The sequence below is a fragment of the Leptodactylus fuscus genome, chromosome 6, assembly GCF_031893055.1.
Source record: "Leptodactylus fuscus isolate aLepFus1 chromosome 6, aLepFus1.hap2, whole genome shotgun sequence".
Lineage (NCBI taxonomy): Eukaryota > Metazoa > Chordata > Amphibia > Anura > Leptodactylidae > Leptodactylus > Leptodactylus fuscus.
This window is the reverse complement of record NC_134270.1, coordinates 59196732-59215362: the sequence shown is the minus strand read 5'-3', so window position 1 is coordinate 59215362 and position 18631 is coordinate 59196732. Positions and strand designations below refer to the sequence as shown.

The window sequence follows — 18631 nt, the reverse complement described above, 5'->3', positions numbered from 1 at the left end:
TTTATCAAGATGTATTTTAGTAAATCACAGCATGTCAATTATACCGGCGGAAACGCTGACGCTTTCTGTATAGATATAGTAAGGGCAGAAAGTTCGCAGAGGAAAACTCTGCAGACTTCTATGAAAAACGCTGTGGAATAAAACACAATGCATTTTCGACACATTTTTTTCCGCAGTGGTTTTTACAGGTTTTTTTATGTTTCCATTCACAGAGCTGAATTGGGGCTTATTCTCACGGGACAAACTGTAGTTCATAATGGTACTATATTATATTCCCATATACTGGGAAGCTGAAAAAATTCATAATCTAATTTTTTTCATATATCCGTGTATAGAGCGATGTAAGGTGCTTTTGTCTGCAGGAGCCAGTTGTACTTTTTATTTATACTGTTTGGGGGAATGCCTGACATTTTGATCGATTTTTTTTTTTTTTCAATTTTTGGGGATAAATACATTTATAGTTCAGGCATTTTCAGACGTGGGGCTGCCTAATGTGTTTGTGTTTTATCTGTGACCTAGGTAAGGTGACTTGAAATATTTTTCTTTATTTTTACTTTTATTTTTAGACCTCCTAGGGGAGTTGAACCCAAAGGGGTCTGATCATCACTACAATATACTGTTGTACTAGGTGGCATAATCTAAGTCCTGATGTCAACTTTGACCGCTGCAGTGTTGTCCAATAGCCTTGAAAGGGGTACAAGTAGTAGTCTTGTTGTCATCAAGAATACTGAAAGCAAGCAGCCCCCAAAATATAAAACAACACTGGTAGATGCTTGCTCTGGGAAATAGCTAATCACTGGGGGTCCTAATAGTTGGACCACTTCTGATCTAAAATTGGTGACCTATCTTAATGATAGACCATCAATTTTTAAACATGAATAACCCCTTTAAAGGATTATGACAGTTCACCAGGATAGGTAGGTCATCAACAACAAATCATAAGGGGTCCAACACCCAGGACCCCTGCTGATCAGCTGTTTAAAGAGACCCTGACGCTTGTGTGAGCGCCATAATCCTTTCACTATTTATGCTGCATTGCGTCTTGTTTTACATCGTGTTCACAAGGCTGAAATTATATGGCGTAGACACTATAAAAAGGCAACATGTAATGTAAATTGTGAAGGGGTAACAGCGTTTGCGAATTGCCATGATTCAAATATTTGATCAGGAAAGATCCCAGGTGTTGGACCCCCACTGATCTCTTATTGATAACCCATTCTGAGGACAAGAAGAACAGAAGGTAACTGGAATAGCCCTTTAGAGGGGTTATCCACTAAAGAGTCCATCATACCCCAACTGCTGTATCCCTTGTAAAAGATAAGACCTTACCAGCAGCAGAGATCAGCAGTCATCTCTGTTCCCTGGAGAGTTCAGTACAGTGACCTCCACAGGCAGCAAAGAGCAGTGCATATCTCTGCTGTTGGAGGTCTATTAACTTAACAAGGGGAAACCCTGAGACTGGGCTTGTTACATCTCTGCCAAAACTGTACTACAGTATATTGAGAAATACATGTACCTCTAAAACAGGCTGTCTACAGCAGCCTGTAATAGAAATATAGTAATAACAATCCTGCCATCCCTGAATCTCATTCTGAGGCATGACGGTCCAGAATAACATGGCAAAGCCCATGATCTGCTGATGATTAGATATCTTGGTCACATTTGACCAAGGCACCTGATGGGTTAAGGTCTGTGATGAGAGAGAACTTAGATCGCAGGCACTGCTGCTGGGTCTCTGCTGCGTATACAGTGTAGACCTTGTAGACCAGTGTAGAACATGGAGTTGCTAAGCAGGTACCATATTTGCAGTACCTGACATCTGCAGTAGTATTACGGCAGCTGTTGAAAAGCATGTAATTTTGCTTAAATTTGGAGAAAAAAAAACAAGAACTTTTAGCTTACATGTATTCATGATAAATTTTGCTTATATCCCTTTTTTACCCATATCAGTGCCCCAGTGTTGTGCACCCCTAGCTCTGGCATCAGTTTAGTTGGTAGGACTTCCTGACTCTGACTTCATACAATGAACCACAATTTTACCTCTAACTTAATTTTTTTTCCTGCCTTTATTCAAAGCTAGCTACAGTAATGCCAGCACAATGTGCCCTGCATGTCTAGGATACACAGAGTAGTTGTGGCTGCTGACAGGTGTATAAAAAGTGACCATGGGATCCCACAGCAAAATTTACAATGGGGCCCTGCTCTACCATAACCACTTTAAGCAGTAAGTTCATAACTTGAAAAGTCTCCAGTTATTTTGGTTTCCTTCACACAGGGACAACAAACATAGTGATTTTACAGTATAGATAATGCTTCCAATGATGTATCAGTACTGAGATAACATACTAAGTGATGTCACAATATAGGAATAATGTACACAATGATGTCATAGTACCAGGATAATGCACACAGTGAAGACGTACTATGGGGATAATGCACACAGTGATATCACAGTACCAGGATCCAACACAGAGTGATGTCATAGTACAGTAATAATGCACAGAGTTATGTCATAATACAGTAATAATGCACACATACGGCGATCTCATAATATTGGGATAACAAACATAGTGTTGTCACAGCTCAGGGTTAGTAAATACAGTGATGTCACATTACATAGACAATGCACACAATGACATCACAGTACAGGGATATAAAACAGTGATGCCACATAACAGATGTCACAGTACAGGAATAATAGACACGTTAATGTCATAGTACAGGAATAATTCTTAGTATGACATCATAGCACAGGTATAATGCACTAAATTATCACAAGGTCCATAGGTATCACTAACTGCATCCTATGTCTCAGCAACAAAGTCATTTGCAATTTTGCTGGTGACAACACTGGCTACCATACAGTACAAGCTCAGGTTAGTTGAAACAACAGTGACCATTTAAACTCAGTATCCTACAAAATGTCTGCACGCAAAATAAGGCACAAATGCCAGATGAAAAATCTGATGTAACAATATAATACTTCAACGCTGGACATAGTAGCTTTGCAAAGTTCCACTGCATATACTCTGTTCCAAGTACAGAAAGATTTGATGACTGTGGCACAAATATAGTTGCTAGGTCAGCATCAAAAAACCTAAACCTGCCAGATACCTATTCCAGCTCTGCTTTCTATACTGGCAGTCCTGGCAGACCAAAGATCATTTAGCAATGTAATACATTAATAACTATAATGCCGCATCACAGCATGGACCATGTGATCAGTAGAGTATGCAGCCTGCACAATCCACTGGCAGCCATACATAAACCTGTCCTGCCTTACTTTTCCTCTTGGCTCAAGATATCCATCAGGTTATCTAGGGATATCTCATATCCTAATCTGCCACCTCTGCAGTCCCTAGGATGTTGTATTATGAAGAAATATACAGTAGATAAAAATATATAACAAGATTTATCAAGAATGGAACTTTCTACAACACTCTTAGGCCAGGTTCACACAGGGTTTTTTAGTCTGGAAACTGAGGCAGAGGCCGCCTCAGTTTCCGGACCAAAGAACGGGTAGCTGCGACTGGATGCCGGTGTAGTATACCGGCATCCAGTCGCGCACTCCACTTGGGATTAGGCCCAATGAATGGGCCTCGTCGGGAGGAGGGAATGTCTTCAGGCGGATTCGCGAGGCGACTCTGCCTGAAGAATGAGCATGTCCATTCTTTTTTCCAGGAGCCAGAACAAACGACTCCTGGAAAAAAGGACTGACCGCCTCCCATTGATTTCAATGGGAGCTGTCTTTTTGGTCAGGATTTTGAGGCAGATACGGCCTCAAAATCCTGACCAAAATACCCTGTGTGAACTCAGCCTTAAAATCCCTTGCGCTGGTAGCGATTGTGCCTACATTGATCTCTACACCAGCTCAAACCTGTCTGAGAATTGATGTAAATGATGATAAATCTACCGGGGTCCACATCACTTTACACAAAGTGGCTAGGGTGTCATAATATGCCATCTGTGCAACAAATGTTTTGCCGATGGCATTTAAAAAGTAGCAAACCCTCTGACACCGGAGAGGCCTTCTGTCCCACAGCAGCTACTACAACTGCCCCAGTCCTAGGAGGGTCCTTGCTTGTCCCTGATGTGCCCAGCCCTTTACCTGGTCAGCTGTTAGCAGGGGCTCCTCATTAATACCAGAATCATTCTCACTTTTCTCATTCAGTTCTTCCTCTTCTTTTTCATGGAACTAAAAAGAGACAATAGGAAGAATTTATTTAGAATTTATTTAGAAAGAAGGTTCTTGGATTATATGTAAAAATAACTATTTAATGCACCATTGAGCAACCTTCAGTAACATTACTGATACTAAGGGTTAGCACAACCCCTTCTCCTATCAGCTGCTGTGCTCACACAAGAACCTAATGAAAGGATTGTCCACAGCAAAAAAAATGCAAGGGAAAAAAAATTAGAGACCAATAAATGGCGCTCTTCACGTGAAACTTCCCCTACGGGAAGGTGGAGTGGCAGGTGAAGAAACGGCAGATCATCCGATGAAATAAAACAAATTTATTTGGACATTATGGTCAGGGGTGAACCTGCTCCTTTCGCCGCCCGAGCGAAGTACAGAAAGCCGCCCCCCCCCCCCGCCGGGGGAGGGGGCGGAGCGGGGGCGTGGCTTAGCGGAGGGGGCATGACACCTCGAAAGGGGGCGGGGCTTAGCGCTGAGACTGCCTGCGCTCTGCCTGAGCGTGAGGGGAGGCTGCTGGAGCAGCGCTGCTCCAGTGACCTCCCCAAACCACCGCTCCGTGCTAAGCCAGTCCAGGACAGCTTGTCCTGGACTGGCTTAGGTTAGCAAAAATGCCGCCCTCCCTGAGGCCCTGGCATAGTGCCGCCTGAAGCGCTCGCTTCAGGTCGCCTCATGGGAGGTGCGGCAATTTATGGTACACAGATCACAAGAACGTATCACACAGCTAACTAATACACGGCAAAAGTGTCAGAACATTTCTTTGGTGATGCTGCCTGAACTGTGCAGCTTTATATCCAATCAGAAGATGTTTAATATGGCAAGTGCAAGACGAATTACAGACTACTGCAGGGCACTCTGCCGTCAGCTCACTGTAGTAAAAATAAAATATGGCAAGCAGCATCTGATCATCAGGAAAATGTACTGTGTATGACTCCTACTAGAGGAAAAACATTCACTTCAGTAAGAGGAAAGGAAAAGACGACAGCAAGAATGTCTGTGATACTGGTTCTATGATTAACTCTGAAGACTCAGAGAACTTACAGAAATGTATCTACACCGTGATCCAATTTATTATGCAAATTATATTTTTTCTGATTTTCCTAAATGCTCGATGCAAATGACAGTCAGTATAATGTTCAGCTGGTCCACTGATAAACTTCCCAATAATAACATTTTTTTCACAAATTAAAAGAATCAAAATCCGCGGTTGCAAATTATTCTGTACAACGGAGTTTTTAAACACTTTATAGCTTGTAAAGAACTGAAAATGGTCATTTGTTGAATTTTCAGAATTAGGAGGTCAAATTTACTGAAATCAAAAGCTATTTCTATCAAAAACAGCTTAACAGGCCAAGTTACATGATAAGATAGAAGCTTCACAATTCTTACATCCATTCAACTTGTGAGTTTTTGGATCTCTTTGCTGGATGTCAGAATAGTCTCCAAGAGCTGCTGCCTTCTACCTTCATAGATCTTTTGCTAGAAGATACTCCAAAGATTTTCAATAGAGGAGGATGGTGGCCACTCCATGACTTTCTCTCCATTTATGCTCATAGCAGCCAATAACTCAGAGGTATTCATTGGATGGATATGGTGCATTGTCATGCAAGAAGATGATTTTTCTATGGATGGTATGATTCTTCTTTTTGTACCATGTTAGGGTGCATTCACACTGAGTAAACGCTAGCTTATTCTGAACGTAAAACTCGTTCAGAATAAGCGGCGTCTAAAGCAGCTCCATTCATTTCTATGGGAGCGAGGATACGAGCGCTCCCCATAGAAATGAATGGGCTGCTTCTTTCACTCCGTGCAGTCCCATTGAAGTGAATGGGGAGTGCCGGCGTATACGGCAAGCTCTGCTCATGCCGGAGCGTACACGCCGGCACTCCCCATTCACTTCAATGGGACTGCACGGAGTGAAAGAAGCAGCCCATTCATTTCTATGGGGAGCGCTCGTATCCCCGCTCCCATAGAAATGAATGGAGCTGCTTTAGACGCCGCTTATTCTGAACGTGTTTTACGTTCAGAATAAGCTAGCGTTTACTCAGTGTGAATGCACCCTAAGATAGTAGTCCATCAGAAACCCTACATACGTTGCAGAGGTCATTTTCACACCTGCAGTGACCCTAAAGGGGACAACCATCTTTCTCCCATGATTCCGCCCAAAACATGACTCTGCCACAACCTTCTCACGTCAAAGCCTTGTTTGGACATGCTGGCCATCCACCAACCATTCACTACGCCATCCAACAAAACCATCCAGGGTTGCATGACACTCATCAGTAAAGAAGACTGGTTCAGAATTAGTCCTCATGTAAGTCTGGGCCCACTGCAACCATTTCTGCTTGTGAGTACTGTTTAAGGGTAGACAAATAGTAGATTTATGTTACACTGCAAGCCTCTGGAGGATCCTACACCTGGGGCTGGGGTGATAGGCTGCTTTCTGGTCATAGACTCTCGAATGCTGCCAGTTAATTGAAAGTTTATTATGTTATCAAGTTATGCCTGGATGTGCCCTATAAGACATGTGAATCTTTTTTGGTTACTCAAATACATCTGCAAAAAAATGTATTAAAAAAATGTATATTGATTAAAAATGCAGCATTTTATGTATACAGCTGCAATGCAGACCAATGGTTACAAACAATCCTGCAGCCGTACTCCAATCCTGTTCCTACTTCTTTATCAGTGACTGGCAGGGGCTACAATGGCTGCTTCTATGGTTGCTAGTTAGTGCCATCCTGAAACAGAAAGACTGGCATTTCCCTTGAACAGCAATTTGCAGTGACTACAAAAGACGATGGTGTTCCAGCAGGTGTTATGGAATAAAAGTAGATTTTTTTCAACAACAAGATTCCATTTTGGCATGGTAAAGGCGTTTACAGTAGACACACACCTTAAACCTATGCCAGCTCTGAGCTGGTGTATATTTCAGTTAGATGCATGGTCTGATTTACGAGTCTTGGGTTTTGACAGAATTCAGACTAAACCACCAGCAGCACAGGGATCATCAAAATCAATACCTTAGTTGTGATGTATTCCCCCCACTGTCCCCAATATGCATAGTCTGACAGTGGCCAGAAGATTACACCTAGCGCCACTTATCATAAACAGATTATATATCAGAACATGCAGTATTACATGGCAGAAAATGTATTTATTTTGACATGATCTATCTTCAGGATAGGGCATCAGAATTAGATTGGTGACAGTTCAACACCTGGCACCCCACCGATCAGCTGTTCACAGCAGCCACTCCTATTGGTACTACATAGTGGAAGGACCCAGAAGCAGACGACTCCATCCATCATGTAGTGGCCATGTTGGTTACTGCAGTTCAGCTCCCACTTCCATTAACTTTTTTTCTTACTCATCTCGTTTGCTGCTCTCTTAGAACTATAACTTTGTGATTGTTGAACTGATTCAGCGTCTTGTCTGCCAGTAAGTGGCTTCTGTCTGCAAGGTCAGCATGTAACAAACATCCGGCTCTTACACATCAAACTCTGCACATCTCATTTGGAGTATTCCCTCAAGAACAGAAAAGGGAGTCCAAGAGAGTCTGAGTGCACAATCCAGTCCAAAGTGCCTCTGACAATGGACAGAACTCACATAATTGCTGCTGAACTTGAATAATGGACTCTTATCTGCCGGCCTCATTGACAATCTCATGCCTCTTCAGTCCATGGGTTGGCGTTTCTTTCCTTCATGGCATCTTTGCAAGTATGGATGAACAATAAGTACCTGATAAGCGTATCCTCACGGCAGCCATCTTACTGTTAACTGGGGGGAATCTGCCATTTATTAATAGCGCCAGTTACTAGTTCTCCATCCAGAGCCGATTACATCATGATATGCCTCAGTCAGAGCCTGAGGGAGAGGAGGATGACATAGGGATTTCACTCTTTGAGGTCTGCCTCTTCAGGCTCTGCAGTAGAGATCACATCGTGCAATCAGTTCTGCCGACATGTTTTGCTCAGTGTTCCTTTAATTTTAAGTTCATGAGGTTCAGTCTTCTGTGTCTGATCTCATGAGGTTTCCAGTTATGCATTAAACATATTGGACTTTAAGAATTTCTGGATTATCAGATACTGGACTAACTATACATATAGGAAGTATTCATAACTATACCTCATTGTCGGACAGGTTACCATTCAGCAGCTCTTCACTCTGATCTCTCCATTTTTCACCATTTAATGGAATGTAGTTGTCAGTGAGGGCATCCCAGACTCTGTGAATGGAAGAAACTAGTCAGAAAGGAAGAATGGACCAGTCGTGCCCTGGGGACAGTGATGTCAGTGCCCAGAAATCTTACTGAGAGGCCAGTAAACAATCATAGTACATAAACCCAGGCAGTCATTATGATATACAGAGAGCATGTCCTTCATCCTGTCTACAAAGCTTGCCACTGTGATAAACCACCAGTATTACATAACAGGGTGGACAATGATATTAGGAAAAGGATATATCTGGATATAACAGGAGATTGTCATCTCATAGTAACATCCCTTCATGAATAAGCCTCCATAGCCATTCACCGTTATTGCTTCCCAAAAACTATCTGCAGTTGTCAACAGAGTGGGAGCCATGTCGGGCACATCAGACACCTTTGGGACATCTGTAGCTCCGCAGATCTACATCTAGCACTCCTAGTAAGGATAGAGATATACACGGTCACTAACTATAGACAAACAAGATGCTATTGACAGAAAGTTGAGTCAAAGAGTTTTAGAATCCTACAGTTAGTCAGTGGACTCGGGAGACCTACTATATCACTGGGTCTCTTAGGTCCCTTGTAGATGACCGTGTGCGATATCAGTTTGCTATCCATGTTTTTCACAGATAGCACACTGACCCATTCATTTCTATGATTTCCACTGATCAGTGTGCAGGCCAAGTGTCCATTCTGTATAACATAGAACAGGTCCTATTCTGCTCAGTGTTCCGAAACTGACTCATCCATAGAAGCCTATGGGAGACTAAAAACCTAGGATGTGGAGAATATGAACCAGAGGTTCGTGGTAGGATCAAGATCTGCGCTCACTGGTGATGGAATAATGCAAGAATCGGAATATGCAATGTAGAGTATTTTTATTGAGGAAGATAAAACAGCATGACACGTTTCAGGCGAACCCAGGCCCTTTCTCAAGTGCAAATGTGCAGGTCACATCGGGCCAGATGCATTGATGTACTCAGTGTGTGCCGCCGTTTTTGAAGACAAGCTAGGAATATCATTAGGGTCAGTTCCAAGGAGGAACTTGCCGGTGATATGGGGGCGTATTCCGCTACCGAATCTGGAGAAGATTCCTCCCGAATCCGCCTCCCAATGTTTTCAATGGGAGGTAGAGATCGCAGCAGGATGTGGAAAAGAGAAGCATCCTGCTTGATCTTACTATGGATTCCGCCCGCAGGGCCCGTGGCTTGAGACTCCCTCCTGATTAGTCCTATTCATCTGGGCCTAATAAGGAGCGGAATGACGTGACGGAATGCTGATGCAATGCAACCTCACGGCTAGCCACGCAAAAAAGCCAGCGGTGGAAAATCTTCATTTCTTCATTTTCCACCATGTGAACGGACCCTTAGGCCAGGTTCAGACAGGGTTTTTTGGACTTTGACGCAGAATCAATTAAATCAATGGGAGATGGTCACTTCCTTTTTCTGCGAGCAGTTTGTTCCCGCTCACGAAAAAAAGAAGCAACATGCCCTTTCTTCAGGCGGATTCCACGGCTGATTCAGCCACGGACGTCCGCCTCACGACACTCGCTCCCGACTAGGCCCATTCGTTTGGGCCTAATCCGGAGCACATTTATGCACTGCACCAGCATCCAGTCGTGGCTAGCCGTTTTTTTGGACTGGATTCTAATGCGGCCACCATGTCAAAATCCAGTCCAAGAAACTCCTGTGTGAACTTACTCTTAGATGTCTCCTTTGAGGGTTTTTTTTTAGGTGGATTTGCAAAATAGGATCACACACAGATGGCACACTGACGACACTCTGTCCGTTTTTGTGGAAATACTTCACTGAGGCTGAAGAAACACTGAAGACACACTGAAGACATTCTGTCTGCAAAAACTGAAGACTAATTACTAGTTTGCTGACCGCAAAATACACAGAGTCGTCTGCAACTAGTCTTACATAGGGCAGACATTATATCTTCACCAGTACTCTGTATATGGGGTATATACAGAATATAAATGAGGTTTGACATGGGTGGGGAGAGTTGGAGTCTGATAGTTTTCAGGAGAGTTTACATAGATGTTGATGCAATCCTATAGTTTACACAAAATCCTCCACACCTAAAAGACTGACATCCTGTCTATACAAAAGTAGTCATATTGGTCACCCCATGATGCATCTGGAATATTGCTAGTGAGCTAGCATCATACGGCCAAAAGATAATTTACCAAATTACTACTGTAATACATATTTTTATACATGTAATACATATACAATTGATACATATTTGGGGTGTGGATCCGCACAGTTAATGCAGAGCAATTTAAGGTACAATACAATTAGAGTGTTAGAAAAATGCCTCAAAGAAATCCACAGCATGCTCATTCTGATGCAAAAATGTCACAGATTTCACAGTGAGATCTGCAGTAAGGCGAGTAATGCATGTGGGTCTGGTCGAAATTTGCTGTGAATGTTCCCCATTGCTAAAAAGGTTGGGAATTACTGACAGAGGAAATAGCATTAGTCTGAGTTAGCTATTCAGCTACCTAAATAATACTCAGACAGTGAAGGGTTACTGAATAATGGTTTCTATGGAAAGATCAATGATGCAGAATGGAAGCTGGCCATGGGGCAGACATCCCATAACAATGATCCCCAGCATTGCAGAATGAGTCAGAAGCATGGCCTTAAGGTCCTGCCTACCAGTCACAAACAGTTCCGGCATCTAGATTTCCGAACACCATTGTACTGCCCAAGCCTGGAGCCCAAAACAGTGCCACAGGTTACCAGGGTCAGACAAAACTTGGCATACCTTCTCGAGGATAAATGAATTCCAGAATTTCTCAGGAGTGCTCAGCCAATAACAACGCTACGTTTTATTATGAGAGTATAAGCAACGTCTGGCACTGCTGGTATTGTGCCAGGTCAGGAGTCAGTGCTTCTAGTCAGAACAGACAAAGACAACCTGTGGCTTTACAGCTGCTGCAAAGATACAAGTCCCAGCATGGCTTGTACATGGCACAACATCTGGACTGCCACCTGTTCACTAAGCTGGATCTAATGTATCTATCAATGTCTTATCACTACATTATTCATAGATTTAATAGCAATCACTCCTAGCCTCAGTTTGCACTCAATGGCATAACTAAAGTCTTGTGGGCTGCCCCGATGCAATCTTTTGTCCGGGGCCCCCTACCTCATCCCTACAGCTAATTCTGGATAGTGATGGTTACAGGAGCTAAGGAGTTTAATCGGCCTTGGTGTGGTTAGAGTAGTCTGCGGGTCTCCTTGGCCAGATGGGAGCTACAATCTCAGTACCGATGCCAGTGTTTAAAGGTCCCCTAAGGCTCCTGGGCCCTGCTGCGACTGCACCCTCTCGAGTTATGCCCCTGTTTGCACTATCGCATCGTATATCCTTTTTCTTTTCTGTTCAAAAATGACCCAAGAGGAGGGAAACATTCCTGTACTCTTCTTTAGGAACGTCTGCCTTTGTTCAATTTTTGTTATTCCTATTCATAGCAACAAAAAGCAGAAAGGAGAATGGATGTTCCTAAATCACCATTCAAATGGCTGAATGTATGCTCTGTACTCTCGTCCAGTACTTTTTATTTTGCTAAAAGCAGGACTGGATTCAAAGAAAAGCTTTACAGGACATATATCAATGGCCACACAAGAATCTCACAATATTTGGCTTCAAAAACGGCACCAAGTAAATATAGATAGAAAATAATGGAGATAATATGTTACACACTAACATCCCTAAATAATGATCTCTAAGGTGTATTCACCCTAAGGTCACAAAACTGAATATGTGAATACACCTTTTATGTGCACACATTAATAGCTGGAATAAAAGAGATAGTTTCATCCTATTGACAAACCATCAGGATGTAATCTAAGACGTGCCCTCTAGCCTCTGCCTTCAGAATTTGGACCCTGTGTGTAATGTCTCTGCCTGTTCGGATCTCTGTTCAGTTTGATTCTTTGCTTAGAGTTTTATGTTGCTCTGTGTGAACACTGCCTATCCTCTATAACTGAATTTCCACCACACCCATCTCCTGCGCCTTGTTTCCCTTTATTCTTCAAATAGTTAATCTTAGCCTTGCCTGTGTGATTGACAGTCTGTGTGCCAATCAAGTCTAGTGCCGGTCCTGGACTTCATATATACAGGTCTTCAGCCCACACAGGGTTGCCGGTTAGTGTGACTCTGTCCTTTGGCTTTGTACCTGCTAAGCTCCTCTTTCTGCTACTATTGTATTACTGATCTCTAACCTGTGGCTTCCCTTGTGACTTCTCTTTTGGATTACGATTTTGTACTTGTTTGTCTCTCTGTTTTTGACCCCCTGGCTTGCTGACTTCACTTCTGTGTTGTTTTGTCCTGACTTGTTCTGTGTGACTCTTACTTCAGAGAAGGGACCATCACCAAGTTGCTCCTGTCACTAGGTCAGTGTGGCAAGGAGGTCGGGACAGGGGGTAGGTCAAATTTAGAGCTCACTGTCTCTGTCTTTCCCTTCTTCCATCAGCAGCACTAGGGAATTGCCCAACTGGTAATTTCCTAACACTGTGCCTAAGACGTGCAAAGGGGAAATATGTGCCCAAGATCTGATAAGGGGGGAACTTTAGGCCTGAGAATATGAAGTTGATTATAAGAACTTAGAAACTAAACCTTAGGTCTGAGACTTGGCAGTAAAAGTACCCAGAGCCTAAATACTGACACTGCCTAATGTTACTAGCTGTGGCTATAAGTGTCAGATCGAGAACCATCACATGACACATACTAGTAATTATATTCAATGGCGTCATACAAACGAAAGTTCTTTACTTCTATGACCTACTATTAGACTAAAGTTATGTAAACGTGACCATCTCTACACTTGCAGGAATCTGGTTTCAAACGTCAAGAGCCACACATGTTCTACTTACTCTTCATCTCTAAGCCGTTCTTCCTCCTCCTGAATCTGTAGATGATTCTTCACAGGAGCCAAGTTCTCTGTTTTGGCATTGTAATTTCGAAAGCAAACATTCAGCTTTTCATCAAACTCATTGACAAGGTCTTCCATAGATTTGAAGCTGATGATCTCAGAGCTGAAATTTTCTAGCTCAGAAAGGGAAGCATCCTCCAGATGTCGGGAAGGTGACATATAAATGCTCCTTGACTTGTCTTCTCGATCCTCAGAGTAAGATCTGACATCTTCAAACTCCTCATCAAGAGACACCAACGGGGCCTCCATCTCTGAGCTCCTCAGAAGTGGAGGCTGAGAAGACACCGTCAATTTCAGTTTGCCTGTTTGGACACAAAATAGACATCAGTAGATAATACACAATTCTACAGTCGCCCATCAATGTAGAAGGGTTTTGTTTGTCAATGTTTCTTGTTGCTCCCATGTTCAAGCAATTATCTGGTTATAGTTTTGTTCTTTTACGTTTGTATTTCCATGTAGTCCTACAGCCCCCTGTAGGCCCTTCCCCTTTTACATATTTGGATCACATGCACTTGTTTTCTAAAACCACAAATTAAGATTTTTTTTTAAGTGACGTAACAATTATTTGATCATTTAGAAAGAAAATAACATAAAATAGCATTTTAGGAAATTCTATTACTCCCTCATTAGGTCCTTAAGTACTGGTACTGCTCTGATAAAACAGCCTGCGGTATCTTCAAGTCATTGAAAAACCAAATACAAGGTCTTTTAGAATTGTCTTATTTATACAGTGACCATAAATGACCTCAGCAGAGAACAACCATGTCTGACAACGACATCATGGTCGAATCCTGCCTTTCTACTACTGTTCTATTCCATACCATACAGAGCCGTAGGATCATGTCAACTGTAGCCTTTTTTTCTATCAAGCAGAGGTTAACAAACCACAAGGAGACTAAGCGCTACAATCTATAAAGTGGACAAAATGTGGCTTAGTTTGACCAATGTAAATCCAAGTTACAGTTTAATAACTATACTCTGTCCAAGTTACTGCCTATTAAAGGGGTTATCCGGTAATGCAACACTGGCCCATAGACTTAAATGAGTACAGGTGATCTGTGGGGGTCGTGGGGGTCGGACTCCCAAAGATCTAATATTGATGGTCTATCTGCACAAACTGAAGCCAAAGCTGCAATTTGATGTGTAAAGTGAATGAAGTGTAACTCTGTTCATCTGATACATTTCATCTTTATTCCCATCTGCTTCATTTGCAATCAAAGGAAATTATAGAGAATACAGCTGCAAATAAGTCAGGCTGGGGTCACACAGTGCTTTCTTCACAAAAATACATACAAAAACACACTATGACCACTACCACATATATGCAACAGCTGAGCTGCCACTTGCCAGCAGATAAAATGCTGTGATGTGCAGTAGATTTAACAGAATGCGTGAACTTACCCAAAAACCTAAACCATCAATTCCAAATTGCTTATTGAATACCGGAAGTCTCATGAATCCAACAGCTTGCATTAAGGAGGAAATACATCTCAGACATTGAATTACAAACTATTCCTACCAAGGCATAGCACGCACAAGGAGTAATATTCTCAATATGTACAGCCTGGGCTTTAACTAATGAAACGGTTGCACTGAAATTGCGACTTCACAAAACTAAAACATTTTTCTGTGTGTGAGTACGCCATAACCAATGTTTAAACAATCACTTCTAATGCCGATCATATAACATAGCCCTGTCACTCCCCTGTATGGGCTAATGTCAGCACATGTCTACTGCTCAAACTTTCCCATATACACTGTGTAAAAGTTTGGCCCTTGAGGGCAGAAGGGAGGGGAATGCCTATTTGCATGTGTTCATCCAGACAGAGCTGAGTACAGAAGAAATACAGTCTGGAAGTCTAGCCCTTTGTAACAACAAGTGTCTGGATCTATAGAACTTCCTTGAGGTGTTCGCCATGTACACATTTACACAGCAGATTACTATAAACTACATTGTGGGCAGTTCTTTGTCAAGAGAGCTGCAAATATCAACTGTTCATTCCCACAGCTAGCCATAGTCTGCAAGGCCTATAGTCTATATAGAGGACCATTTGGCCTACATCAAATGATTCATTCAGTTTTCCTCCTGTCGTATGCAAATCTAGTATTTCCACTTCTCTTCTTCCTTAGAGCAACTGCTAAGGGATACTTCCCAGCACCTTGCACCATTACTGTCACTTCTACAATGAATTATCCAATAATATTCTATATTTGTTCTCTGTTTCCCCAGCATTCAACGTCCTTTCGACCCAATGTTTCCTATTCTTCACCATCCAAGTCCATCCTACCATTCCTCTAGGCTGTTCCTGTAATCTCTCCAATATGTCTATTTCTTCTGCAGTATATGAATATTTGCCAGGGTATACGTACTCCTGCAAGTCACATGCCAATCCATTTAACAAAACTTTGGCCTCCAGCCTTCCATAGGCAACCTGCTCTTTTTTGCTTCTTGAATAGGCTTTCAATCTTCCATACGCACCATCACAAGATGAGCAGGTTTGAAGAGCATCTTCAACCTAATGTACACCACAATGATTATTTTTAAGCACTGGCTATCCTTTGACTCAGAAAGGAATATTTAATACATTAATATTAAGACGGCCACCATGTTGCATTCATGAACCAAAATGATCCTTGAAAAAGTTAAGGAATAAATAATACTTGAAGCCTCATTAATAAGATCAATTATACCATGGAGGTCAAAGGCTGGAATCATACTTACGCTAGGTTCACACCTGCGTTTGGGGTCTCCGTTCTATGGTTTCCGTCTTCTGCATGCCAGAAGATGGAAACCATAGACCGGGTCTGGCCGTGAGCGGCGGTGAGCGTTTTAGGCTCTCCGCCGCAAAACCGGATTTTTTTATCCGGACACAGAGTACTGCATGTCCGACTCTGTGTCCGGATTATAAAACCCGGTTTCGCGGCGGAGAGCGCAAAACGCTTACCGCCGCTCACGGCCGGACAGCTTTCTCACTCATTCAAATGAATGGGTGAGAAAGACTCCTGCAGGTTTCCGTATCCTGCCTGTGTTTTAGGCAGGAAACGGAAACCTAAGTACGGAGTGCCGGGCCGCAGATGTGAACGAGCCCTTAGGCGCATGACCCCCTGATCCAGGGGCATAGCTTGGCCATGTGTATAATAGCTGTAAGGTGACAGAATATACAAGCTTAGAGTACACCCCTTTCCAACATGTTTTGCAATAACCACAAAGTGCCTTTTTTTTACTGCCATTGTAAAGATGTCCATAAAATCTTTTTTGCCAGATTCAATTAAGTGTTGATGGAAATGTGCAATAATTATAATTATGTGCAATAATTATGTGTTACAAATCAGGGTTGCTTTAACGACAGAGACAAAAGTGTACTTGCACTATTCCCTATGATTTGGCGGTCCCCTTGGGACAGCGGGACAGTCCTGCATTTGTTGTCCCGCTGTTCTGGGCAGTGGGTAAGATGCTGCCACTCCCTGCTTCACCATCAAGCCCCTGTCTTTGCTCCCAGTGTCCTGGGAGTAGGAGACGCAATGTAGTGACGTGATTTACATAGCGCCTGTGGCTCCTTGAAGACTCATGGACCAAAGAGAGAAGAGAAAAAGGAGAACAGGGAAAGGTCAGTATTAGGCTAAAGTCCCACGTAGCAAGCCGCAGTCAATAAATGCTGTGGAAAAGACAGTGGTGGAAATGCATCACATTTTTTTCAGCAGCATTTTTCACAGAAAGTCCACAGAGGTTTCCTCTGCGGACATTCTGCCCCTATTATACCTTTAAAGGGATTCAATCATTAAAATTAAATTTTTCTCTCCCTAACATGTACCAATAGCCTTAAGAAAGGCTATTCTTCTCCTACCTTTACTGTGTAAGCAGCCACGAAAAAATGGCCGCTTACACCAGTTTACCGTGTAAGCGTCCACAGGAAAATTGCCATGGGCATGCGCAGTCGGCTCTTCCCGAGGCCTGATGGCAGAGCTGACTGCGCATGCCTAGAAGTTTGAAGCCAGCGCTGGAAGAAGACGCAGGGAGAGGCCATTCCAGGCAAAGATAGAGGCGGTCCTGGAGATTTCTCTCGCCGCATTGGGAACACCCGCAGTGCTGTTTGAGCGCTGGGGACCGCCCCCAGTGCTGCAAGAAAACTCATTTGCAAACAGAAGAAAAATGGGATTTCTACCGAACAGCGGCGCGGAGCAGACATCAAAAGGTAGGAGAAGAATAGCCTTTCTTAAGGCTATTCCTACGTGTTGTGCAACTGAAGGGGAACATGAAACAGTGAGGGCAACCTGGGAGACAGAGAATGATACTGTGGGGGCAACCTGGAAGGCTACATGAAACAGTATGTGCAAACTGGGTGGGGGGGGACATGACACTGTGGGGCAACTTGGAAGACTTCATGGAACTATGAGGTCAACGTGAAGGAGGGACATTAAACTATAGAGCAACCTGGAGGGGGTTATTATTATAATGTCTGAGGGACCACGGGGGGAGGGGCAGTTTAAAGTGTGATGTATGCAGGGGCATTTAGTGATGGGCCACTGAGGAGGATTATATCGTATGGAACAACTAGGAAGGCATTATAATGTGTGACGGCCACTAAGAGACATTATACTATGTGGGGGCCACTGAGGGGGCATTATAATTTGTGTGGTGAGATATTTCTTAGTGAAACCTTTGCACTGGGCCTAGCAATGTGTTAAAATGGTCCTGCTACAAATGATCCAAAGAAGAGCTTTCAGTAAACCAGATATGAGATCTCATGTTGATCATATCATCAGAAATGTATGAACAGATTTAATAGTATTTACAAGCAAAGATTTTTGGCCAAATTTCTAACCAATCACACCAATATCAATGTAAAGTTTATCTGATGGAATTCTCTTTCATCTGCCTGTATTTGCTTGAAAATTACCAAACTAAACAAATTATTTACAAACTGGTCATATTCAAACAAAATATATTTGTGTAAAGGGTTAATGTATACAGATATTGACATAAAGGTGTTTGTTTCACTGAGAAAAATGCCATTGAGAGCGGTATAAAGTTATAATTATTTACCGCCCTGCTAAATCTAGTTTTTAGCAAAATATTCTCAGACAGAAAAACGTATAAAAGGTCGACCACTATTTGCAAATATACAACAGTTTACAAAAAGAAAAAAGAAATGAAAAAAAACAAAACAGGTTCTGTTAGTGAACAGAAAAAGGAGGATGGATACAAGGGCCTAGGCAGCTAACTTAATGCAGAGCACTGGAAATCTGCAAACCATTTTATTATTTATGAAACAACCTATAT

General features: G+C 42.6%; 1 protein-coding gene across 2 annotated transcripts in view; it reads right to left on the bottom strand.

Moving 5' to 3' along the window:
• The window catches only part of FEZ1 (fasciculation and elongation protein zeta 1), a 31884-nt gene that overhangs the window by 12117 nt on the left and 1136 nt on the right, over nt 1-18631 (bottom strand). For both annotated transcript variants that reach the window (XM_075280094.1, XM_075280095.1), the window contains exons 2-4: nt 13292-13652; nt 8324-8423; nt 4109-4195 (exon numbers count right to left, since the gene is read on the bottom strand). In XM_075280094.1, the coding sequence (XP_075136195.1) occupies nt 4109-4195; nt 8324-8423; nt 13292-13599 (495 nt within the window). In that variant the 5' untranslated portion in view covers nt 13600-13652. The remainder of the gene's footprint in view (nt 1-4108; nt 4196-8323; nt 8424-13291; nt 13653-18631) is intronic.